Source organism: Platalea leucorodia (genome assembly GCF_965183815.1).
Source record: "Platalea leucorodia genome assembly, chromosome: 2".
In the NCBI taxonomy this organism is placed as follows: domain Eukaryota; kingdom Metazoa; phylum Chordata; class Aves; order Pelecaniformes; family Threskiornithidae; genus Platalea; species Platalea leucorodia.
Genome location: NC_138824.1, coordinates 114,503,423 through 114,521,694, shown reverse-complemented (window position 1 = coordinate 114,521,694; position 18,272 = coordinate 114,503,423). Strand labels below are relative to the sequence as shown.

The window sequence follows — 18,272 nt, the reverse complement described above, 5'->3', positions numbered from 1 at the left end:
AGTTGTTACCTGTAGTGAGAAGTAGGCCATGTGGCACACACAAAAATAAAAATCCACGTCATTCAGCAGTATGAAGCACAATACTAAATAGCAGCGGCATGAAGAAGTCATTTGAGGTGGTGTCTGGGGTGGTGTCACAAAACAGCTTTTTACTGTACTCTGAGGAAAAGTTCAATGCCTCGTGGTCACTGGCTGCATGTACTTTCCCAGTCTCAGTCCCAGCTTCTGCAGGTGAGCACCCTTCATGAACCTGCTACTACCTCCTCTAATGAACTGTAGAGGTCTGGAAAGCTTGAGCACCTGGGCAAAGTTAGGCAAGTCTCCTGACGTCAGGAAGAAATTAAAATCTGAAAGAGAGCTCCATCTTGTACTTGGGGACAGGCTACAACTTCTTTGCATCTAGCTATGACTTTGGAATAAAAATATTACCTGTTGGGATTTGAGAAAAAAGAATTGTCAAGGACAAGGCTGTAAAGTTATTCTTAGTGTTTCTTTTTCTCCCATGGCTTCACAACCCCAGTAAGTAGGTGGACTGAAGCTCCTTGTGGATGTATCGTGCTCCTCGCTGAGGGAGCAAAGGTCACCGGAGGTGAAAATACTTAAAATAATTGTTGAATTTCCACTCATTTGAGTAACAGTTTATGCATAGTACTCTGGCCAAGTTACACATCTGCCATTGGAGCTAACAAAATTATTTGCGTCATAGAAGGATATACCATTTGAGAACTGTTTATAGTCTGTAGGGTGTTATAAAACAATGTCATCGTTGTTGACTTCTGGTTTCCTTCAGTGCCATGCTCTGATCTGAGAATTGTATAGGTTCCAAATATACCCTTAGCTGAATGAAATGCTAGAGTTTAAGACCCGGTTCTCACTCGCTAGTCAGCATACTCATGAATCTATTGGGCCAAGCACAAAGTCATACGTAAGGCAGTTCATTTGATGACAGTATCTTCCATAATATTACAATGATTATTTTAAAGTTTTTGTATATTTTGCAATATGAAAGTGCACATATAGATAGTAGTTATGAGCGTAGAGCCTCACCACTATTAAAGCACGTGTGCAATTTGCCATATGCGGTAATTCTTCTGAAATTTCTCAACAATCTTAGACACAGCCTTCCCCAAAACACGTTTACAGATAATATCAAGGATTCTACAGAATAGCTCGATGCAACCCCGCTTTTCTGCAATAATCCATGAAAAATGACACAATAACATGTATGATTGCTCCCATATCATAGAATCATAAAATGGTTTGGGTTGGAATGGACCTTAAAGATCATCTAGTTCCAACCCCCCTGCCATGGGCAGGGACACCTTACACTAGACCAGATTGCTCAAAGCCCCATCCAACCTGGCCTTGAACACTTCCAGGGATGGGGCATCCACAGCTTCTCTGGGCGACCTGTTCCAGTGCCTCACCACCCTCATAATGAAGCATTTCTTCCTTATATCTAATCTAAACCTACCCTCTTTCAGTTTAAAGCCATTGCCCCTTGTCCTATCACTACATCCCATTGTAAAAAGTCCCTCTCCAGCTTTCTTGTAGGTCCCCTTCAGATACTGGAGGGCTGCTATAAGATCTTCCTGGAGCCTTCTCTTTTCCAGGCTGAACAACCCCAATTCTTTCAGCCTGTCTTCATAGGAAGGGTGCTCCAGCCCTCTGACCATTTTCATGGCCCTCCCCTGGACTTGCTCCAACAGGTCCATGCCCTTCTTATGTTGGGGACCCCAGAGCTGGATGCACTACTCCAGGTGGGGTCTCACAAGAGTGGAGTAGAGGAGCAGAATCGCATCCCTTGACCTGCTGGTCATGCTTCTTTTGATGCAGCCCAGGATACAGCTGGCTTTCTGGGCTCCAAGCACACATTGCTGGGTCATGTTAAGTTTCTCATCAACCAACACCCCCAAGTTCTTCTCCTCAGGGCTGCTCTCAATCCATTCTCTGCCCAGCCTGTATTTGTGTGGGACTGCCCCAACCCATATGCAAGACAAAAACCAAAAAACCTCTGACCCCAAAACCCCTCAAAACCCCAAAAAACAGACCACAAAAAATCTCCTCCACATCAATACATTTTACCTCCTAAAAAGTAAAAAAAAAAAAAAAAGAAATAGACCTTCTGCATCATTTTTTCCTTTAAAATTTATGGCATATACATAGAATATGTGACTATGGTGTACTGCAATAATTTTCATCATTTTTTAGGGTAACTTGTATGTTCTTTACTGCTCCAAAGTAATTCCAATCTCATGCCAACAAATCAGTTTGTAAGTTTTTTGAGAAAAGATCCTGTTTTTACTTAGTGTGTGGTACAATAAAGACCAGGACCTTCTAGATGAGACTGTAGATGCTGCGGTAGTATAAATTAGTAATAGGAACTGTGAATGAGTTTTATGTGACACTACGGACTCTTTCAAGAGTTTTTCTTAGGTAAACATTTAGCACTTCGTGCTTATATAAAGCTGTCTGTTCAGAAACTTCCTCCTGGATACAGCTGCTCCATATTACACATCTCTGATTTGTACTAGTGTATGTGAAGACAAATGATCACTGTACAACTGCTGGGAATCAGGTTAATTTAGATTATTTTGCTATATGTTCCTGACTTTTGCAGACTTTCGATTGAGCTCTCAGACAGGTTGCCTTCCAGAAAACTGCCCGGATGAGATTTTAGGGGCAGGTGTTAACTGTGGAAACCTGCTTAGTATTAAACGTACCTGTCTCGTTGCTACCGACTTTGGAGACGATACGTTTAGATTTTTTTTCTGGTCATTGTTCTTCACAAAAGACCTAATTGAAAATATCTGTCAAATCATGTCTCTGGTTTCCCTCTTCTTTCCCCGCCATTAATTGGACACGTATTGTGTTTGTGTGGGAAGGAAGGAGGCTCTATAGCAGTATAGCAATATTGCTGGGAAAAGAACATTAAAATGGATAAAGGGATTTCCTAGCGGTATAAATACCTGCACACGACCTCCCCATGCTCTGGAGCCCTCCTGTATATGTATATGCAGGCAAAAAGCCTGGAATAGAGTTTGAGCTGCCGTTAATCACGCAGGATCTGTTCTATTAGAAAATAGGGGCAAGTAGCGCTTTTGCCTGTCGGAGGGTATGACTTGCCAAGCGTTTGCTTCATCTGACACCTTTGTACCCTTGAATTCTGACTCTTCTCCCTCTCTGCCTCTGATAATGCATCACAGCGCCGCAGAGTGCCTGCCGGTTTCGAACCATGCCACCAATGTTGTGTCTACAGGTACTTTTTAAAAATAATCTTGCTCTCAGTAACTCTCGTTTGTAATGCTTTTAGATGATATGTGTTCACCAGGTTCTGCAATATTTAGTGTTTGGTATCAGTGCTATGTCAGATTGGGACTACATTAAAGCAGAAGCATTTTCACAAAACTCTGCATGATAAGTGAATCAGGAACACCCCAAATGTTTGTGTTTTAGCTAAATTTGTAACTTTCTCTTAGTTTGTTACAAGATTAGGCTCAAGTATGCTACCAATGCATTAACTTAGAACAGGTTCAAACACTGTCACTGTTATGGCTATATAGTCTTCAATGACAAGTGTCATGTAAATTAATTGAAAGTTTATTATGTAACCACAATTTAAAATAATATAAACTACTTTAAATAGGAAATGTATTTAAAACAGGTCAGGTCTAAATATCAGTTGGGGAAGCTTTCAAGAAGGAAAAACACTGCTTTACAAAGCATATTGCACACAGAATCAAGACTAAGACTTAAGTGGGATGTTCAAAATTGGTGGCAGAAGTCTCATCAATATTTTTGAATTTTGTGTGTTTATATAATCCAATTAATTGTATTTAAATACCAGGACTATGTAATCACTGAACTATCTGAGAGAGAGAGAGAGAGAAAGAGAGTTTTCTTGCAGCCTTAAACCTGCAGAAGTGGGATTCTGGAATACAGGAATTGTTGATGGAAAGCTTTCAGGAACAGAAAAAGAAATAGTTTTGATTTATTTGAAATTGCATTAAGGTAAGAATTTTATTTGGAGTCTTAACAAGAAACTAGCCTTCTCCTGAAATGCATTGGTAATAAAACATTTTAATAATAAGAAAAAAACATGTAAGCAATGAAAACTGAGCACTGATGACAGATAACAGGATCTTATACATTAAGCAGGAGTCTCAAAATATCCTAATACGGCTGTTGGTTAGCAGTGGTAGTAGGGAATAGGAGAATTTAAATTTTGTATAAGGCCAAATTTGTGTATCTGTATCAGAGTAGTATTTTCTAGATTCATCTGATTCATAATAAAAAGTATATGGTGACAGCCAGCCAAAAGTATTTGCTCATCTGCTTCAGATTTGGGGTTTGATATTTTGTAGTTACCACCTAGGAACAAATACCACTGTAGTCAGTGGGAATTTTGTTTGCAGGATCACATCTAGCAGATGACGCTGTGAGAATAGAAGCAGCGACAAAGGATGCTAACTATAAGGAGTAAAGGTTTACAAACTTCATACATGGATTCAGAAATTGTGCTAAACAATGCTATTCTGGTGAAAGCATCTAAGGAGGATTTGTGCACAAAATAGATGTGAAAGGATTTTGAATAATGACTTACATTAAGTGTCAAAATTTTTTAAAATGCATGTGACAATTCTGCATGACAAAAAAGAGGTGAATATACTTCTGTTCGAATACTATACCATGTCATACAGCTGATGTTCTGCAGTATCCTCAACACTTTAATTGCTATTATTTAATTTAAATAACATTATCCTCACTATTTAATTTTAGAGCCTTATTAGCAAGTTGAAAACGGTATTTTTATGCATAAAAATTATAGTTTATGGATTATTAAATAATAGAAGAAAAAAACCACCAGCAAACACTTAGATCTTATCTCAACAGAAAAGTTGCATTGCTCTAAATACATTAGTATTATTAATGCAATCTTTATTTGGGGTGCATTTATACTAGTATAAGCATGCCTGTTTTAGTAGATTTTATATCTGTATAAATGTATCTAAACAGGACATTTTACTGTTATAATTACTGTTGTAAAAAACAGAAATTCTAATTCCTAATTAATTATATCGTATTGAACAACTGGAGTGTGTGCTCTGAAGTGCAGTTTTTTATATCTGAATGTTCATGAACATGAATTTTTAATATTATACTTTATAGCAGTTATTAGAGGGGACAGTATATGCATTTCTGTGCCTACTTATGCATGAGAAACAGCCATATCTCCCATTTTGCATTCAGTAAAAAATTGTCTCATTCTTCAGGCACTGGTGATTACTGAGCACAGATCTGAAACACCCCTGTGAAAACACTGGAGATAAATTAATTGTGTGTTTGTTGGTACTGATGATGGAAAATGTTGATTTAGGCCTAACTTTTTAGAAGAGCTCAGAGTCTATCGTCCTGTTTCCCTACCACACTTCCAAAGCACTCTGAAATGTTTTTAGTGGCTTGGCACTTAAGAAAATGTGACTTCTGGATGCCTCAAAGCAAATGTCCCAAACTGCTGCTTTTGGAAACCCAGGTCTTAGGCACGCATAAAACGTTGCCTTCCTTGATGCCTGTGTTCACTGTGGGGTTTGCATGACAGTGAAGCCAATCAATTTTCTGGGAACACAGGGCACGTTTTTAATGTAAGATTGAATGAAATGGTGTGTGGAAGTCAGGCGGGGAGAGGAACTGGTCTCCTCCTGGAGAGTTCATTGCTTCCTTTGCTCAGCAGTATATGTAAACTGGGTTATGCCCATAGATTAGACTAAAAATAACACATTGAGACCACAGCATGACAATTTCTGGTCTTGGCTCAGAGGGTATCTCACTATTTATACTGGCAGTCTCATCTGGTGTGACCTGGCCAAGTGTCTGGACTTCCAGCAGTGTTAACCTGATGGTTATGGCCCAGAGTTAAATGCTTACTGAATGCACACAAACTACATACAAGTCTGCTTCTGAAATTAAGGGCTGTGTCTTGAATCCTCACACATTTTCTTACCAGTCTCGTCTGTTTTGTCTTTGATCCAAACTCCTATATGCTCCCGTATCTGCTTTGCCATGACGACTGCGGGAAACACTTTGGCAGGCCTTCATTACTCTGTGCCTTCCTGTCATTATGGAAATCAACCATCTACCTATGGGGTGATGGCAGGTAAGAGACATACCCTCAACTGGATGAGCTATTAGCATGTTGATTTTTGTCAGTTTTCCTTTAGAGGGACTGATTCAAGATAGTTGCTTAAAGAAGACAGGACTGGGGTTGAGGCGCTAGAAAAAGAGTTAAGAAATTAGAGGTCAGTGCCCAGAATTTTCCCGAACCTCTGCATCTCTCAGCAAATCACTCTGTGTCTTATTTCTCTCTACAAGACTGGGACAGTGCTGCTCTTTTTGCTCACCTATGTCCACTTCCCCTGGTGATCATCACTTTTTGAGGGACCAGGAGTAATGTACCCCATATACCTGTGTATTACCAGTACTTGGGGTGATGGAGCCCTAACTGGAGCTATAAAATAAAACAGTGGCATAATGGAAGGATAGCTGAATTCAGCAGGCAGTTCATACAGATGATCGTGGATTTTTACACTCATGAATGTATGCTAGGAGCATATGCTAGTATCCTGCTCAGTTTTCCATGTCCCAGGCTGAATAAGAAAGAGCTGTTCTTCTGTGCAAGTTCAAGTAGCAGTCAATGAAATAATGCAATAAACGAAATTAACAGAACTCCCAGGAAGTAATCGTGACTCAGAGCTAATCCAAAATCAAACTCAGCATTTTATTTCACTTAAGATGAAGGAAATATTACAGTAAGTCAGCATAGATGAATGCATCTGCATAGGGACTTTTTATGGATGGTGAATAGACTGCCTTCCCTGTGTGCAAATGTCCAAATGCTCCTATTTAATTGTCCATTAATGTCTCTTGCAAACGTTCCTGGCATTGTTCAGCTCCCCAGGAAAAGTCCATAGGTATCAAACAAAAGGTATTGCTCAGAAGTTCATTGTGTTTCATTCCAAAATAAATGCATCTTCATTTTTCTCCTTTCTTTTTTCACCCTTACATTTTAGGCATCAAACCTGCAACTCCAGAGATGCTCTCAGCAAGTCTCTCCCAGAGTCGCATCTTACAGACATGCAGCATGCCACATCCCAATGTGGTAAACGGTGTCAGCACCTTGCAAAGCAAGTCCTTCTCTTTTTTTTTTTAAGTCTTTTCCTTTATTTTTTGAGAAAAATCCTCTTTTGCAGTTATCCTTTGTGAAGCATATAAAGTATTCCTATGGGGTTAGAACCTCCAATGCCGGTGAGAGCAATCGGGGCAGTGAAGATAAGAAAAGTAAATAGAGGAAGGGGTGGGAGGTTAACGAAGCTCTGAGTTCTGCTACAAAGTTTTGTGTAATTTAGAAAATTGGGAAGGATGTCCTCAGAACCTAGAATTTACTGGCTGCTCCAGATAGAATGAAGAGTGTTAATATTTCTCCAACTTTTTTTTTCCCCCTTCAGGTCAGAGACTCTTTAGCTCTATGTGAAATATCTAGCGAAAAAACAGCCATTACTTTTAACTGAATCTCCTTGTTAAGTCTGATAATTGTGAACAAAAGGTAGCATGAGATAGTTTTGTTTTGTCCTTGAGCAATTTCTTTTTAAGCCAGAACAATCATTCGGAATGTGTTCTGGGTTTTGTTGTTTGGGGTTTTTTTATTTTTTTTTTTTTCTCTTTGAGCTCTTACCTGTGTACTTTCATCAAACAAATTTTATGCTGAAGTTAAACAAAGGTAGTATCTTGTCTGAGCATCAAATGGTATTTACATGGAAATATTCTTTGTACTAGAAAATAGACTGGCACATTTTAGGTGGCTCAGAATGACATAGATCCATCAATCCTGTTGTGCCACTTAATTCCAGCTGAGGCCTTGGATTGTTATTTGTTTAAATTTGGACTGTTTACCATCTTACTTAAGTGCATCATGTTTGGTAAGAAGCAGGATGTTTGTGGCCTGTTAAAGTGGCTGTTGGTTGGTTTTCATGTATTGGGACAAGAGAGAGACTGTATCTCCTAGGAGATCCTCACTCTTGGATACTTTTACATATGTTATATTATAAATATTACAGACATGGATTATGAGATGATGAAGGCATGTTTTATTCTGTAGCGGTCGAGAATAACTGTACTGAGTTTTCTTTTTGGTGTTGCTCAGGTAGCCTGACCCCTTGCCTTTATAAATTCCCGGAGCACGCCCTGAGCGCCAGCTCCTGTGCCCTGGGCCATGGCTTCACGCCCATGCACCAGTCCCTCCTCACAGACGATCCCGCTGCCACAGACTTCAAGCAGGAGTTCCGCAGAAAAAGCAAGTCTGTCGAAGAGCCTGTCGACATGGACTCTCCTGAAATCAGGGAACTGGAGAAATTTGCTAATGAATTTAAGCTGCGGAGAATTAAGCTGGGTACGTGCTTTATGTCCATGAACAAAAGGCTGAAAAATTCCAGTGAAAGCCCAATTATTTCTGAATGTTTTGTGGTCTAGCCTCTGCAATTGTCTAATCATAACTCTAATCCTGCTTTGCACTGCCAAACTTTCTCCATTCCTAGAAGACTTGCACAGAATTAATGAACTTCAGCTTTTTGCAACTTAGTATGCAGAAAGTGACTTTAAATTTTCCTGCCCTTAAATTATTTGTCTTAAGTGCAAAGAAAATTATTGCTGTTCATTAAATTATATTCAGTAGCAAGTGCATTATTTTGCAGAGCCCCAAATTTTCTGCAACTTAGGGCAGCACACGCTCTAACCTCTCATATCTATCCTCTTCCCTATGAAGTGCTTCATCTAATGGTGCACTGTCATTTCAGTATGCAAGATGGGTGACATCCATGGCAATTCTTTCATACCAGTAGGAAGCTTCTCTTCCTCATTTATTTTCTTGTGCCAAGACAGAGGTACAGCAGCAACTGATATCTTTGATGCTGTCTGATAACTACGGGGGCTGATGCGAGATGGATTGCATTAGAGGGTCTCCAGTGAGGTGCTTATCTTTCACTGGACAATCTTAGCTGAGGACAAAGGTGGACTCAGCCCTGTCTTTCTCACCTGTAGGAGATAGAGGTACATTGCAAAGTAAAAGCCGGTCTCACCCTTGTTTGAACTGTACTGAAAAAAAATAACATCCAGTGCTGCAGATTCAGCCCACTTACGAATATTGGGTACTCCGAAAGAAGCACTGCAATTTTGACATTATTGCTTATAACATTACATTATATCATTACAAAATAGGGCATCCTTCTAGCTTTATAAATGTAAACAAATTATAAGGTTATTACAGGTATCTATGCATTATCTCAACAGCTAGAAAGCTAGCGTGTTCCATTTGCAGTGTTAAAATAAGGACTGAAACACAAATTTAGGGTTTACAATAGTATTTGCAACTTGGTCAGTTTTGCTGTATATCATGTATTTAATGTCAGCCACAGCAACAGAAAGGTTTGCTAGGCCCCATGCTGTTAATCACTGTAATTATTACTGCATCTTCATCCTGAATTTGTGAGGGAACAAAACTTCCTCTGATGCAAACAAAAGACCCAGAGCCTGTAAGACTGGGCTTAATGCTCTGATGGGAAAAAAGCAATTTGCACAGGAAAACTAATTTGAGGCTGAGCTTTACAAGGGAAGACAGAGTTAATATGGGCTGTGGGTCTGAGACTGAGAGAGACAGAGTTAGCGCAATCAAAATGGAGGTAAAAAGCTGCCTCGTGAGACATTCAGCATCTAAAGAGATCCTGCCTGTTCTGGCGCAGAGGCAGAAAGGGAGGACAATGAGCCAGACCCTTCAACATGGCAGGTACACATTTAGAGCACTGAGTGCGGAGCTGCTGTTACAAAGTCAGTGTCTGCATGGAAACTGCAGCATTCACTTAGTTGCAAAAAATAACAGGAGACCAGCAGTGCTGCCAGGGATTAGCTTATTGCCATTGCACCATCTATAGAAAGAAAGCTATGGGGTGTCTGGATCCTTCTCAAATCCCTAATCTTGGAGTGTAAAACTCCACTAAATCAGTGTAAAACTCCACTGAAACCAAGAGGAGACTGAACACGTCTCTGAGGTGAGCTCAGAGTCAGCCACAGAGACCTCTGCAGAAAGCCCATCCTGAAGACACTGCAGGCACACACTGTTCATAAGAGTCAGCAGTGAAGGGCTAAACGTCTCAAGGAAAGTAACACTTTCTAAAAAGCTCCAAAGTGACTTTTTTCTCTTCATTTTTGACAGGTTATACACAAACCAACGTTGGAGAAGCACTAGCTGCTGTACACGGCTCTGAATTCAGCCAAACTACTATTTGCCGGTTTGAAAACTTGCAGCTGAGTTTCAAGAACGCATGCAAACTGAAATCAATACTGTCCAAGTGGCTGGAGGAAGCAGAACAAGTAGGAGGTAGAGAATTGAAATCCTATAAATATTGATTTGCATTTAAACCAGAATCCTATATATATGTGGAAGGAGTAGTACATGTCTTCTATACACTAAAGTTTTTGTTTTACCAGCTTTAAATACTAAGGGTGTGCTTATATTAAATTTTGGTTATTTTTTTTGAGAGAGCAAGGAGGGGCAAACTAAAACACATGGCGGGTACAGAGTAGCAGAAACATCACTTGGCCTACTGGAAATAATTTCTCTCAGTCCCATCCCAGCAAACTAGCTCCACTGCTGTAGCATAGGTCAGAGCTGTTATTAGGATCTGCAGGGTAGCCCATTTAGCAGCATACAGGGATTCTTCACTAGCAAAGGACTCTTCCTTCCAACCTCTGGCATATGAGATGTGGCCATGGGGGAAAGGATTTGAGTTCAGCTGAGGCAGTGGTCTTTAAGCCCTGAAGAAGAATAGCATGGCATAGAAGTTTTTGATGCAATCTTTTTGCTGCTAGAGGATTCCCTTCCTTTTGCCCAGTTACTTTCCAGTTGCAGGAAGAGTCATGGGGTTCACTGGGCAAAGTGTACTTTAGAACAGGTTGGTTGATTTAAAGGAAATGGTTTGCCTTAAAGAACAGCCTTTTCAGCTGGATGAATTGCAATGCTGGGAAGCAGTATGCTTGGAGGTGACAGTCAAAGCCGGGACTACCACTGTGCAGCACTCACCTAGCATGGGAAGAAAGAGATGATCTTAATGCTGCTTTTTGGATTTGCCATTGTATTCAACAGTAGGAAAGGCTGTTAAACAGCTGCTTCTGCCATGCACTTCAGCTTCCTTTGAACCAAATGTAGAAAGCTTCCTTCCCCTGTAACTGCACTAGAAACCAGAGGCTCTCCTAATGTGGCTGGCACATCGCAAGAATCGCTTGTGAGGGGGTTGTGGTGGGTAGCAGCTGCTGAGCGCTTGAGCTGCAGGGTAAGATCATGCCTGCAGGCAGCGGCCGCTGAGAAGCAAGGGGGGACTTGTCCGTCAGAAACTGGGGTGGAAGAGGCAGATGAATAAATGGGGTTGGGGGCAAAGGCTGTATTTCTGAAGAAAGAAGGTGAGGTAGCCAAGCAGAGTGGAAATGGACTCCAACTGCCTAGACAGTACCCCTCAGGGTAGGAGGAAGAAGGTATGTCAAAGGAGGGGGCTGAAGTATGGCTCCACAAGTACGTAGGCACAGAGCCGGTGCTGTTTGCAGCTTTACTGGTGGCACACCATCTTTCTTATAACCATTTATAGCTGGAGGTAAAACAATGACCAACCATCTTAAAGAAAGAAGTGCTCCTGTGTGTGCTGCTGTTCTTATTCAGTGGTGTTGTCTGTTATGCTTTCTTCTGTCTTAAAAAAAAGGGACTTTTTTCATGGAGATGATTGTGCTTGTTTTCCATTCTTTGTGGAAGGTAACTGCCAGGTTTTGTTTTGTTTTTAATACAGCTTTATACAATGAAAAAGTTGGAGTGAATGAGAGGAAGAGGAAGCGCAGAACCACCATAAGGTAATAAATATTTAGGGTGTTACATGTTAGAAACCACTTTGGCTAAGATGCTTCTTTTTCTTGAGTTCAAAATCAAAGTGTTATTTTCTATTAATGAATCTCTATAGCTAGTGTTTCAAAATGTTTCACTATTTTGAAACATTCCAGTGAAAAACAACAGCATAACCCTCCAAAACCCCAATTTGCTCCAAATATACTACTTTTCCCAATTAAAGACTTTTTTCCAACATAAGTCAACACACTTTAATATGAAAAAATATTTTATTACAATTCTGCCCAAATTTTATGATATCTATATAGTGAATAAGGTATCAGAGCACCATTGTTTTCATTTTGGGAGGTTCTACATTATACCAAAATAAATTGCATTATTTTGACAGAGAATTGAGGTCTGGGAAGTTTGAGGTCAAGCTTGTACACGTAACATTGCATCCCTGTCCCTATCCTCTGTCACTGGATTCTTTGGAGTTCCCAAAGAAACAATTTAATGAGCTGAAGGGAAAAAAAGGGAGTTGTTCTGGGAACCTCCTCCTGTTTCTCACATCTCTGGTGGCCAACATCTACCATCTATCTAGCCTCAACTCCATATGGAAATCAAGTAGGCTGGTAAATCATATTACAAAACCAATTACCAAATAGGCAAAATGAGAACATGGGGTATTTCCTTCTCCTTTAGATATCCCAGACTCTTATAACCTTTGGTGAAGAAGAATTCACTCAGGGGGCCTCCAAGGAACTGTAGCATTCTTCTACAGGAAGGGAATTTGGCTGCCTCTGGGCACAACTCCGGTGCCGTTGGGCCCTACCCATTACAGTGAAGTGCCTATTCTTTGAACAGGGATCATTCCCGATGTGCAGTGCCACCTCCTGGAGACGTAGGCTGCTCTGTTGTCCCATAGCCACAACATGTACCTTCTCCTCTCACCTTCAACTTGAGACTTGTATTTTGAGTCATAGAATCATAGAATAATTTGTTGGAAGGGACCTTTAAAGGTCATCTAGTCCAACCCCCCCTGCAATGAGCAGGGACATCTTCAACTAGATCAGGTTGCTCAGAGCCCCGTCCAGCCTGACCTTGAATGTTTCCAGGGATGGGGCATCTACCACCTCTCTGGGCAACTTGTTCCAGTGTTTCACCACCCTCATTGTAAAAAATGTCTTCCTTATATCTAGTCTAAATTTACCCTCTTTTACTTTAAAACCATTACCCCTTGTCCTCTTGCAACAGGCCGTACTAAAAAGTCTGTCCCCATCTTTCATATAAGTCTCCTTTAAGTACTGAAAGGCCACAATAAGGTCTCCCCAGAGCCTTCTTGTCTCCAGGCTGAACAACCCCAGCTCTCTCAGCCTTTCTTCATAGGAGAGGTGCTCCAGCCCTCTGATCATTTTTGTGGCCCTCCTCTGGACCTGCTCCAACAGGTCCATGTCTTTCCTGTGCTGAGAACTCCAGAGCTGGATGCTGTACTCCAGGTGGGGTCTCACCAGAGCAGAGCAGAGGGGCAGAATCACCTCCCCTGACCTGCTGACCACTCTTCTTCTGGTGCAGCCCAGGATACGGTTGGCTTTCTGGGCTGCAAGTGCACATTGCTGACTCCTGTCCAGCTTTTTGTCCACCAGTACCCCCAAGTTCTTCTCCTCAGGGCTGCTCTCAATCCCTTCATCCCCCATCCTATATCGATACTGGGGGTTGCCCTGACCCAGATGCAGGACCCTGCACTTGGCCTTGTTGAACCTCATGAGGTTCATATGGGCCCACTTCTCGAGCTTGTCCAGGTCCCTCTGGATGGCATCTTGTCCCTCAAGTGTGTCAACCACACTACTCAGCTTGGTGTCATCGGCAAACTTGCTGAGAGTGCACTCGATCCCACTATGTCATTGATGAAGATATTTAACAGGACTGGTCCCAATACGGACCCCTGAGGGACACCACTTGTCACCGATCTCCATCTGGACGTTGAGCTGTGGACCACTACCCTCTAGATGTGACCATCCAACCGATTCTTCATCCACCAAACAGTCCATCGTTCAAATCTGTCTCTCTCCAATTTAGAGAGAAGGATGTTGTGGGAGACCGTGTCAAAGGCCTTACGGAAGTCCAGATAAACGGCATCCATAGCTCTTACCTTGTCCACTGATGTAGTCACTCCATCATAGAAGGCCACTAGGCTGGTCAGGCAGGACTTGCCCTTGGTGAAGCCACGCTGGCTGTCTTGAATCACCTCCCTGTCCTCCATGTGCCTTAGCATAGCTTCTAGGAGGATCCGTTCCAGGCACAGAGGTGAGGCTGACAGGTTGGTAGTTCCCAGGGTCCGGGTGCAATGTTTCCCTTTTTCCAGTCATCGGGGACTTCACCTGACTGCTATGACTTTTCAGATATCGTGGAGAGTGGCTTGGCAACTACATCAGCCAGTTCCCTCAGGACTCTGGGATGCATCTCATCAGTTATATTGCCTTTGATATAAGAAATAAAAAGAAGATGTGACTTTTGAATTAAGTATTCCTCTGAGGGGGATGCTTCTTAGTTAGGAGAGAATTTGGGATGGGAGATGCTTCATAGCTCATTTGCTCATTACAGCACCTCACAAGGGGTGAAGCTTTACACTTGGGAGGCCAGTTTCTCCTCTCAGGTTCTCTACAAGCCAGTAAGGACTTGAGTGGCAGTGCCAAGACCTTGCCCAGTTTATGCAGTATGGCCTGCATGAGAGCTCTGAGTTGAGAGCATCTCTGTCCTAGGTATTTTCCCCTGGTTAGAGGAGCCTACTGAAGACTGTTCATCTAACATTGTGGGTTTTGGTGTTTTTTAACAGCTATTGATAAAATCAGTCCTTATGTTAAGAATTTTTTAATTATTCCTGCTTTTACATCTAACCCCACTGCACTGGCAGTATCAAATATGGCAGGTTGTCAAGGGCACAGATAATTGAGGGGAAGTTCAGGACCAAATCCCATATAGTAAGAAAATGTTAATTGTTCCTTTGAAGGCATATAGGACCTCAGTTTGAAGACCTGAAACTAATCAGGGAGATGGACTTTATCTGAACTGCAACCTTACGGTTAGCAATTCTTAATGGATGTTTGAAGGCAAACTAGAGGTAAAACAAAAGTCCTACAAACTAAACTAGGTTAGTCGTACCCTGAGCAAAAACTACTTAATTTGAATTTGTGGAAGCTATTTTATTTTATTTTATACTTTGATCAAAGCCTAAGAAGCTGTTAGTCAAAAATAATGATGTTTCTATACTTCTGTGTGTGCAGAACACCATGCTGTTAATTAGGTAGTTTTGGTAACATTAGTAAATATTGTAAAATTGACCTGTAAATGAAAGACCAACAACATATTACAGATGAAGTAATGAAAGAATTAGAACTCCAGAAGATACTTTGTACTTTTCTATAACAGAAATACCAACACCTCATTTCCAGAATAATGCATGAAGTGCCCTCTTGTGTCCGAAGAAATTACAGCTATTGCTGAAGCTAGTCTGGATGTGTCCTGGTGGCACACAAGCATGTCGCAGATACTCTGTGTTTTCTGAGAATATGTAACACAAACGGGAAGCAAATTCTGTCTGATAATAAGAAAAGATAGTAATCTTAACTTATTTTGTTCATTGAACCACTCAACTTTGGTCACTGCTGACTCTGAGGAATAGATTAAGGCAGACTTTTAGAAAATGGGATGATTGCTAGAACAGTTTGCTGTAATCTCTGTGATTTCTGGAAATACTCTAGTGCCCTCTCTGTAACAAAATGAGATGCAGAACTTGATACAACATACAACACTTCCCAAATTGTAAATGATGGAGCTCTTCCCCTTTATAAACCCAAATGATTTGATACAACCAGGTAACCCCAGTAATGTGCACTTGATGAACGCCTACAACACTGCTGTGACTGGGGCAGAATGGGTCAGGCTTGTTCCAATTCCTGTGATCCCATTCGTGTCTAGTTAGTAGCTGTATCTCCCAGAGAACATCAAGAAGCGTAAATATTTCATGATTACCACTGAAATTGCACCCAACTCGATGCTGGTTTTGCCTGTAAATTACTCTGTGCTGAAATTCTGCGTGGTGTGATGCTGTTCATGTCAGCAAAGAACCACAGTGTACTTTAAGTCCCGTGGGTTTCCTTTATGTAGAAAAAGAGGAAAGCAAACCAAGTCACTACCTTCGGTGTTCTTACTTAACCCTCCTCCTGAGCTAGCGGTGAAAGCCTGAATGTGTCAGAAAAGTTTTTAAAAGTGAAATTTTATCCCTTTATCCAGCATTGCTGCCAAAGAAGCCCTAGAGAGGCACTTCGGAGAACAAAGTAAGCCTTCTTCTCAGGAAATTATGAGGATGGCTGAGGGGCTCAATCTTGAGAAAGAAGTTGTGAGAGTTTGGTTTTGCAACAGAAGACAAAGGGAAAAAAGAGTGAAGACAAGTTTACATCAGAACGCCTTTAGTTCTATTATCAAGGAGCATCACGAATGCCGGTAAAACTTTTCCATGTATAGATGTGGATTTCTGTTTTGCTTTTTGTAAATCTTGTAAATACTATGTTGTTAAAAAAAAAAAAATAAAAATCAGTAAACCCTTTGTTTCTCTTACAAGCTAGCCAGCTTCAGATGTAGTGTGTTGTGGAAGACCCAATTTTAATGTAAAGTGTTGGCAACAAATTAAATGCTACTGCATATATTTAAAGAGTTGGAGGTCTCTGCTTAACTGCAAGGAATCTATTATGCATTATTCAACTAGAAATGCTTTCCATGTTACCCAAGCACTTGCAGTTTCTCTGTGCTGTGTCTTTCTTGCCTCTGCGGTACATTTAATAATTAACGGAGAACCCCATGTAGGTACCCTAAGCATCAGGAAATAAAGCCTTTGCGTTGTATGTGAAGAAAGGTTACAACGCTTGGTATCAGCAGCTGTAGTATTGAAAGTATCTTGCCTCTGCATGTCCGTGCATGTGCTTTACCACCCTCCCAAGCTAACCAGCTAACTGCGCTAACCTTTGCGAGATTGTAAGCCATGGGGCACATGGCAGGGTCCCATCTCCAGCGGTGAACACTGAACATCAGTGAGAAATAAGAACTTCAAAGAAGAGAAGGTGAATAAGCAAGCTTAAACAAGCAGTGGTGACACTGCTGAATATCTAGTTACGGCCAAGGATGGGATACCCCCGTGGGACCTTGCGGGACTGCCACTAAACCTGGGAGCCAGGTAGAAGAACGCTAGCTGAAGACCTGCCTTTCCAAAGGACAGCTCAAACTCAGCTACCCACTCACAAAAGCTGTACACCTCTGAGTGAATCATTTCAGGTAAACTCCTTGTGTAAGTTCAGGACAAAGCCATTAGAAATGTGCCATGATTGCTGTTATTATTTAGGGTAGACTAAGCTTACCAGTACGGAGGTGTCAACGCTGTTCCTACTTGTGTGCTCTGTCTCTGCGTACCACTTGACTGCCTTAAATGGGTGCCAAGTAGAAGTGACTGTTTTTATGCTTGTTCTCAAAGGTAATTCTTGCTAATTTATTTTATGCCTTAAAGTTTGATTGGGATAGGCTTAGCTATAAACATTGGGATACAATTTACCTTACCTTAAGACTTTGTGACTCGAGGGGGAAAAAACTAGAGAATTATCTGGGGTTTTATTACTTTGGGCTTTCTCTGCATTGAATGTTTTTCTCATTAAATCCATGTGTGGACATACTTACACCAGAGATAGTGTGTTAGGCTAAAAAAAGAAGGCCTTTGCGCTCTAAGTATCCATACAAAGCATTTCTTGCACTGCACATTCCTGCTCTCTTACACCCCACTAATTGAAAATAATCCCTTATTTGTCATCCTCTAGCCTAGAGAGATAATCGGGGAAAAAAAAAAACAGTGTAAGAGCTCCACCTCTCAGAAAGCCAGGCACCGAGAAACTGAATTAATGACTGTAGTACTCACCAGGGACAGATTATCCAGCCATCTCATCAGCCCTGCTCATTGTTATTAGAATAGCCCATTACCATGTATGTATTTTTGACTGTATTCCCAGGACCGAAATTAATTGAGTACATGCTAGTAATGGCCAGATACATTTTATTTTTCCATAAAACAGACCTGATGATTTAGAAAATGTCTAGATAATAGGCCCACAGAAAGCAAAAGGAGTTTAATGTTCAAGACCACTTAGAAGCAGTGTGTACAAGTTAAGTGTTCTCTCTCTAGAGTACCTTAAATTATCTCTGATACCCATTACAGTGACCACAGGAATATTCAGCTATGGAAATTAGGCTCCTAGATTTAAAAAAATACATTTTTATGGATGAATGCATTGCTGTAACCCCTTATTTTAGAAGAAACCTT

The 18,272-nt window shown here is 41.1% G+C and overlaps 1 protein-coding gene across 4 annotated transcripts; it reads left to right on the top strand.

The window, feature by feature from the left end:
* Positions 1 to 3,117: 3,117 nt before the first annotated feature.
* POU1F1 (POU class 1 homeobox 1) lies at positions 3,118 to 16,418 on the top strand (the record flags this gene model as incomplete). Of its 4 annotated transcripts, none has more annotated exons than XM_082330503.1 (7): positions 3,118 to 3,259; positions 6,089 to 6,154; positions 7,068 to 7,185; positions 8,202 to 8,443; positions 10,259 to 10,423; positions 11,880 to 11,940; positions 16,205 to 16,418. In XM_082330503.1, the coding sequence occupies 7 exons, from the start codon at positions 3,118 to 3,120 to the stop codon at positions 16,416 to 16,418; spliced, it is 1,008 nt and encodes a 335-aa protein (XP_082186629.1). The 4 variants fall into 4 exon arrangements, with proteins under 4 accessions (XP_082186629.1, XP_082186628.1, XP_082186631.1 ...); XM_082330502.1 differs by having other exon boundaries at positions 6,005 to 6,154; XM_082330505.1 differs by lacking the exon at positions 7,068 to 7,185 and having other exon boundaries at positions 8,198 to 8,443.
* Positions 16,419 to 18,272: the final 1,854 nt, after the last annotated feature.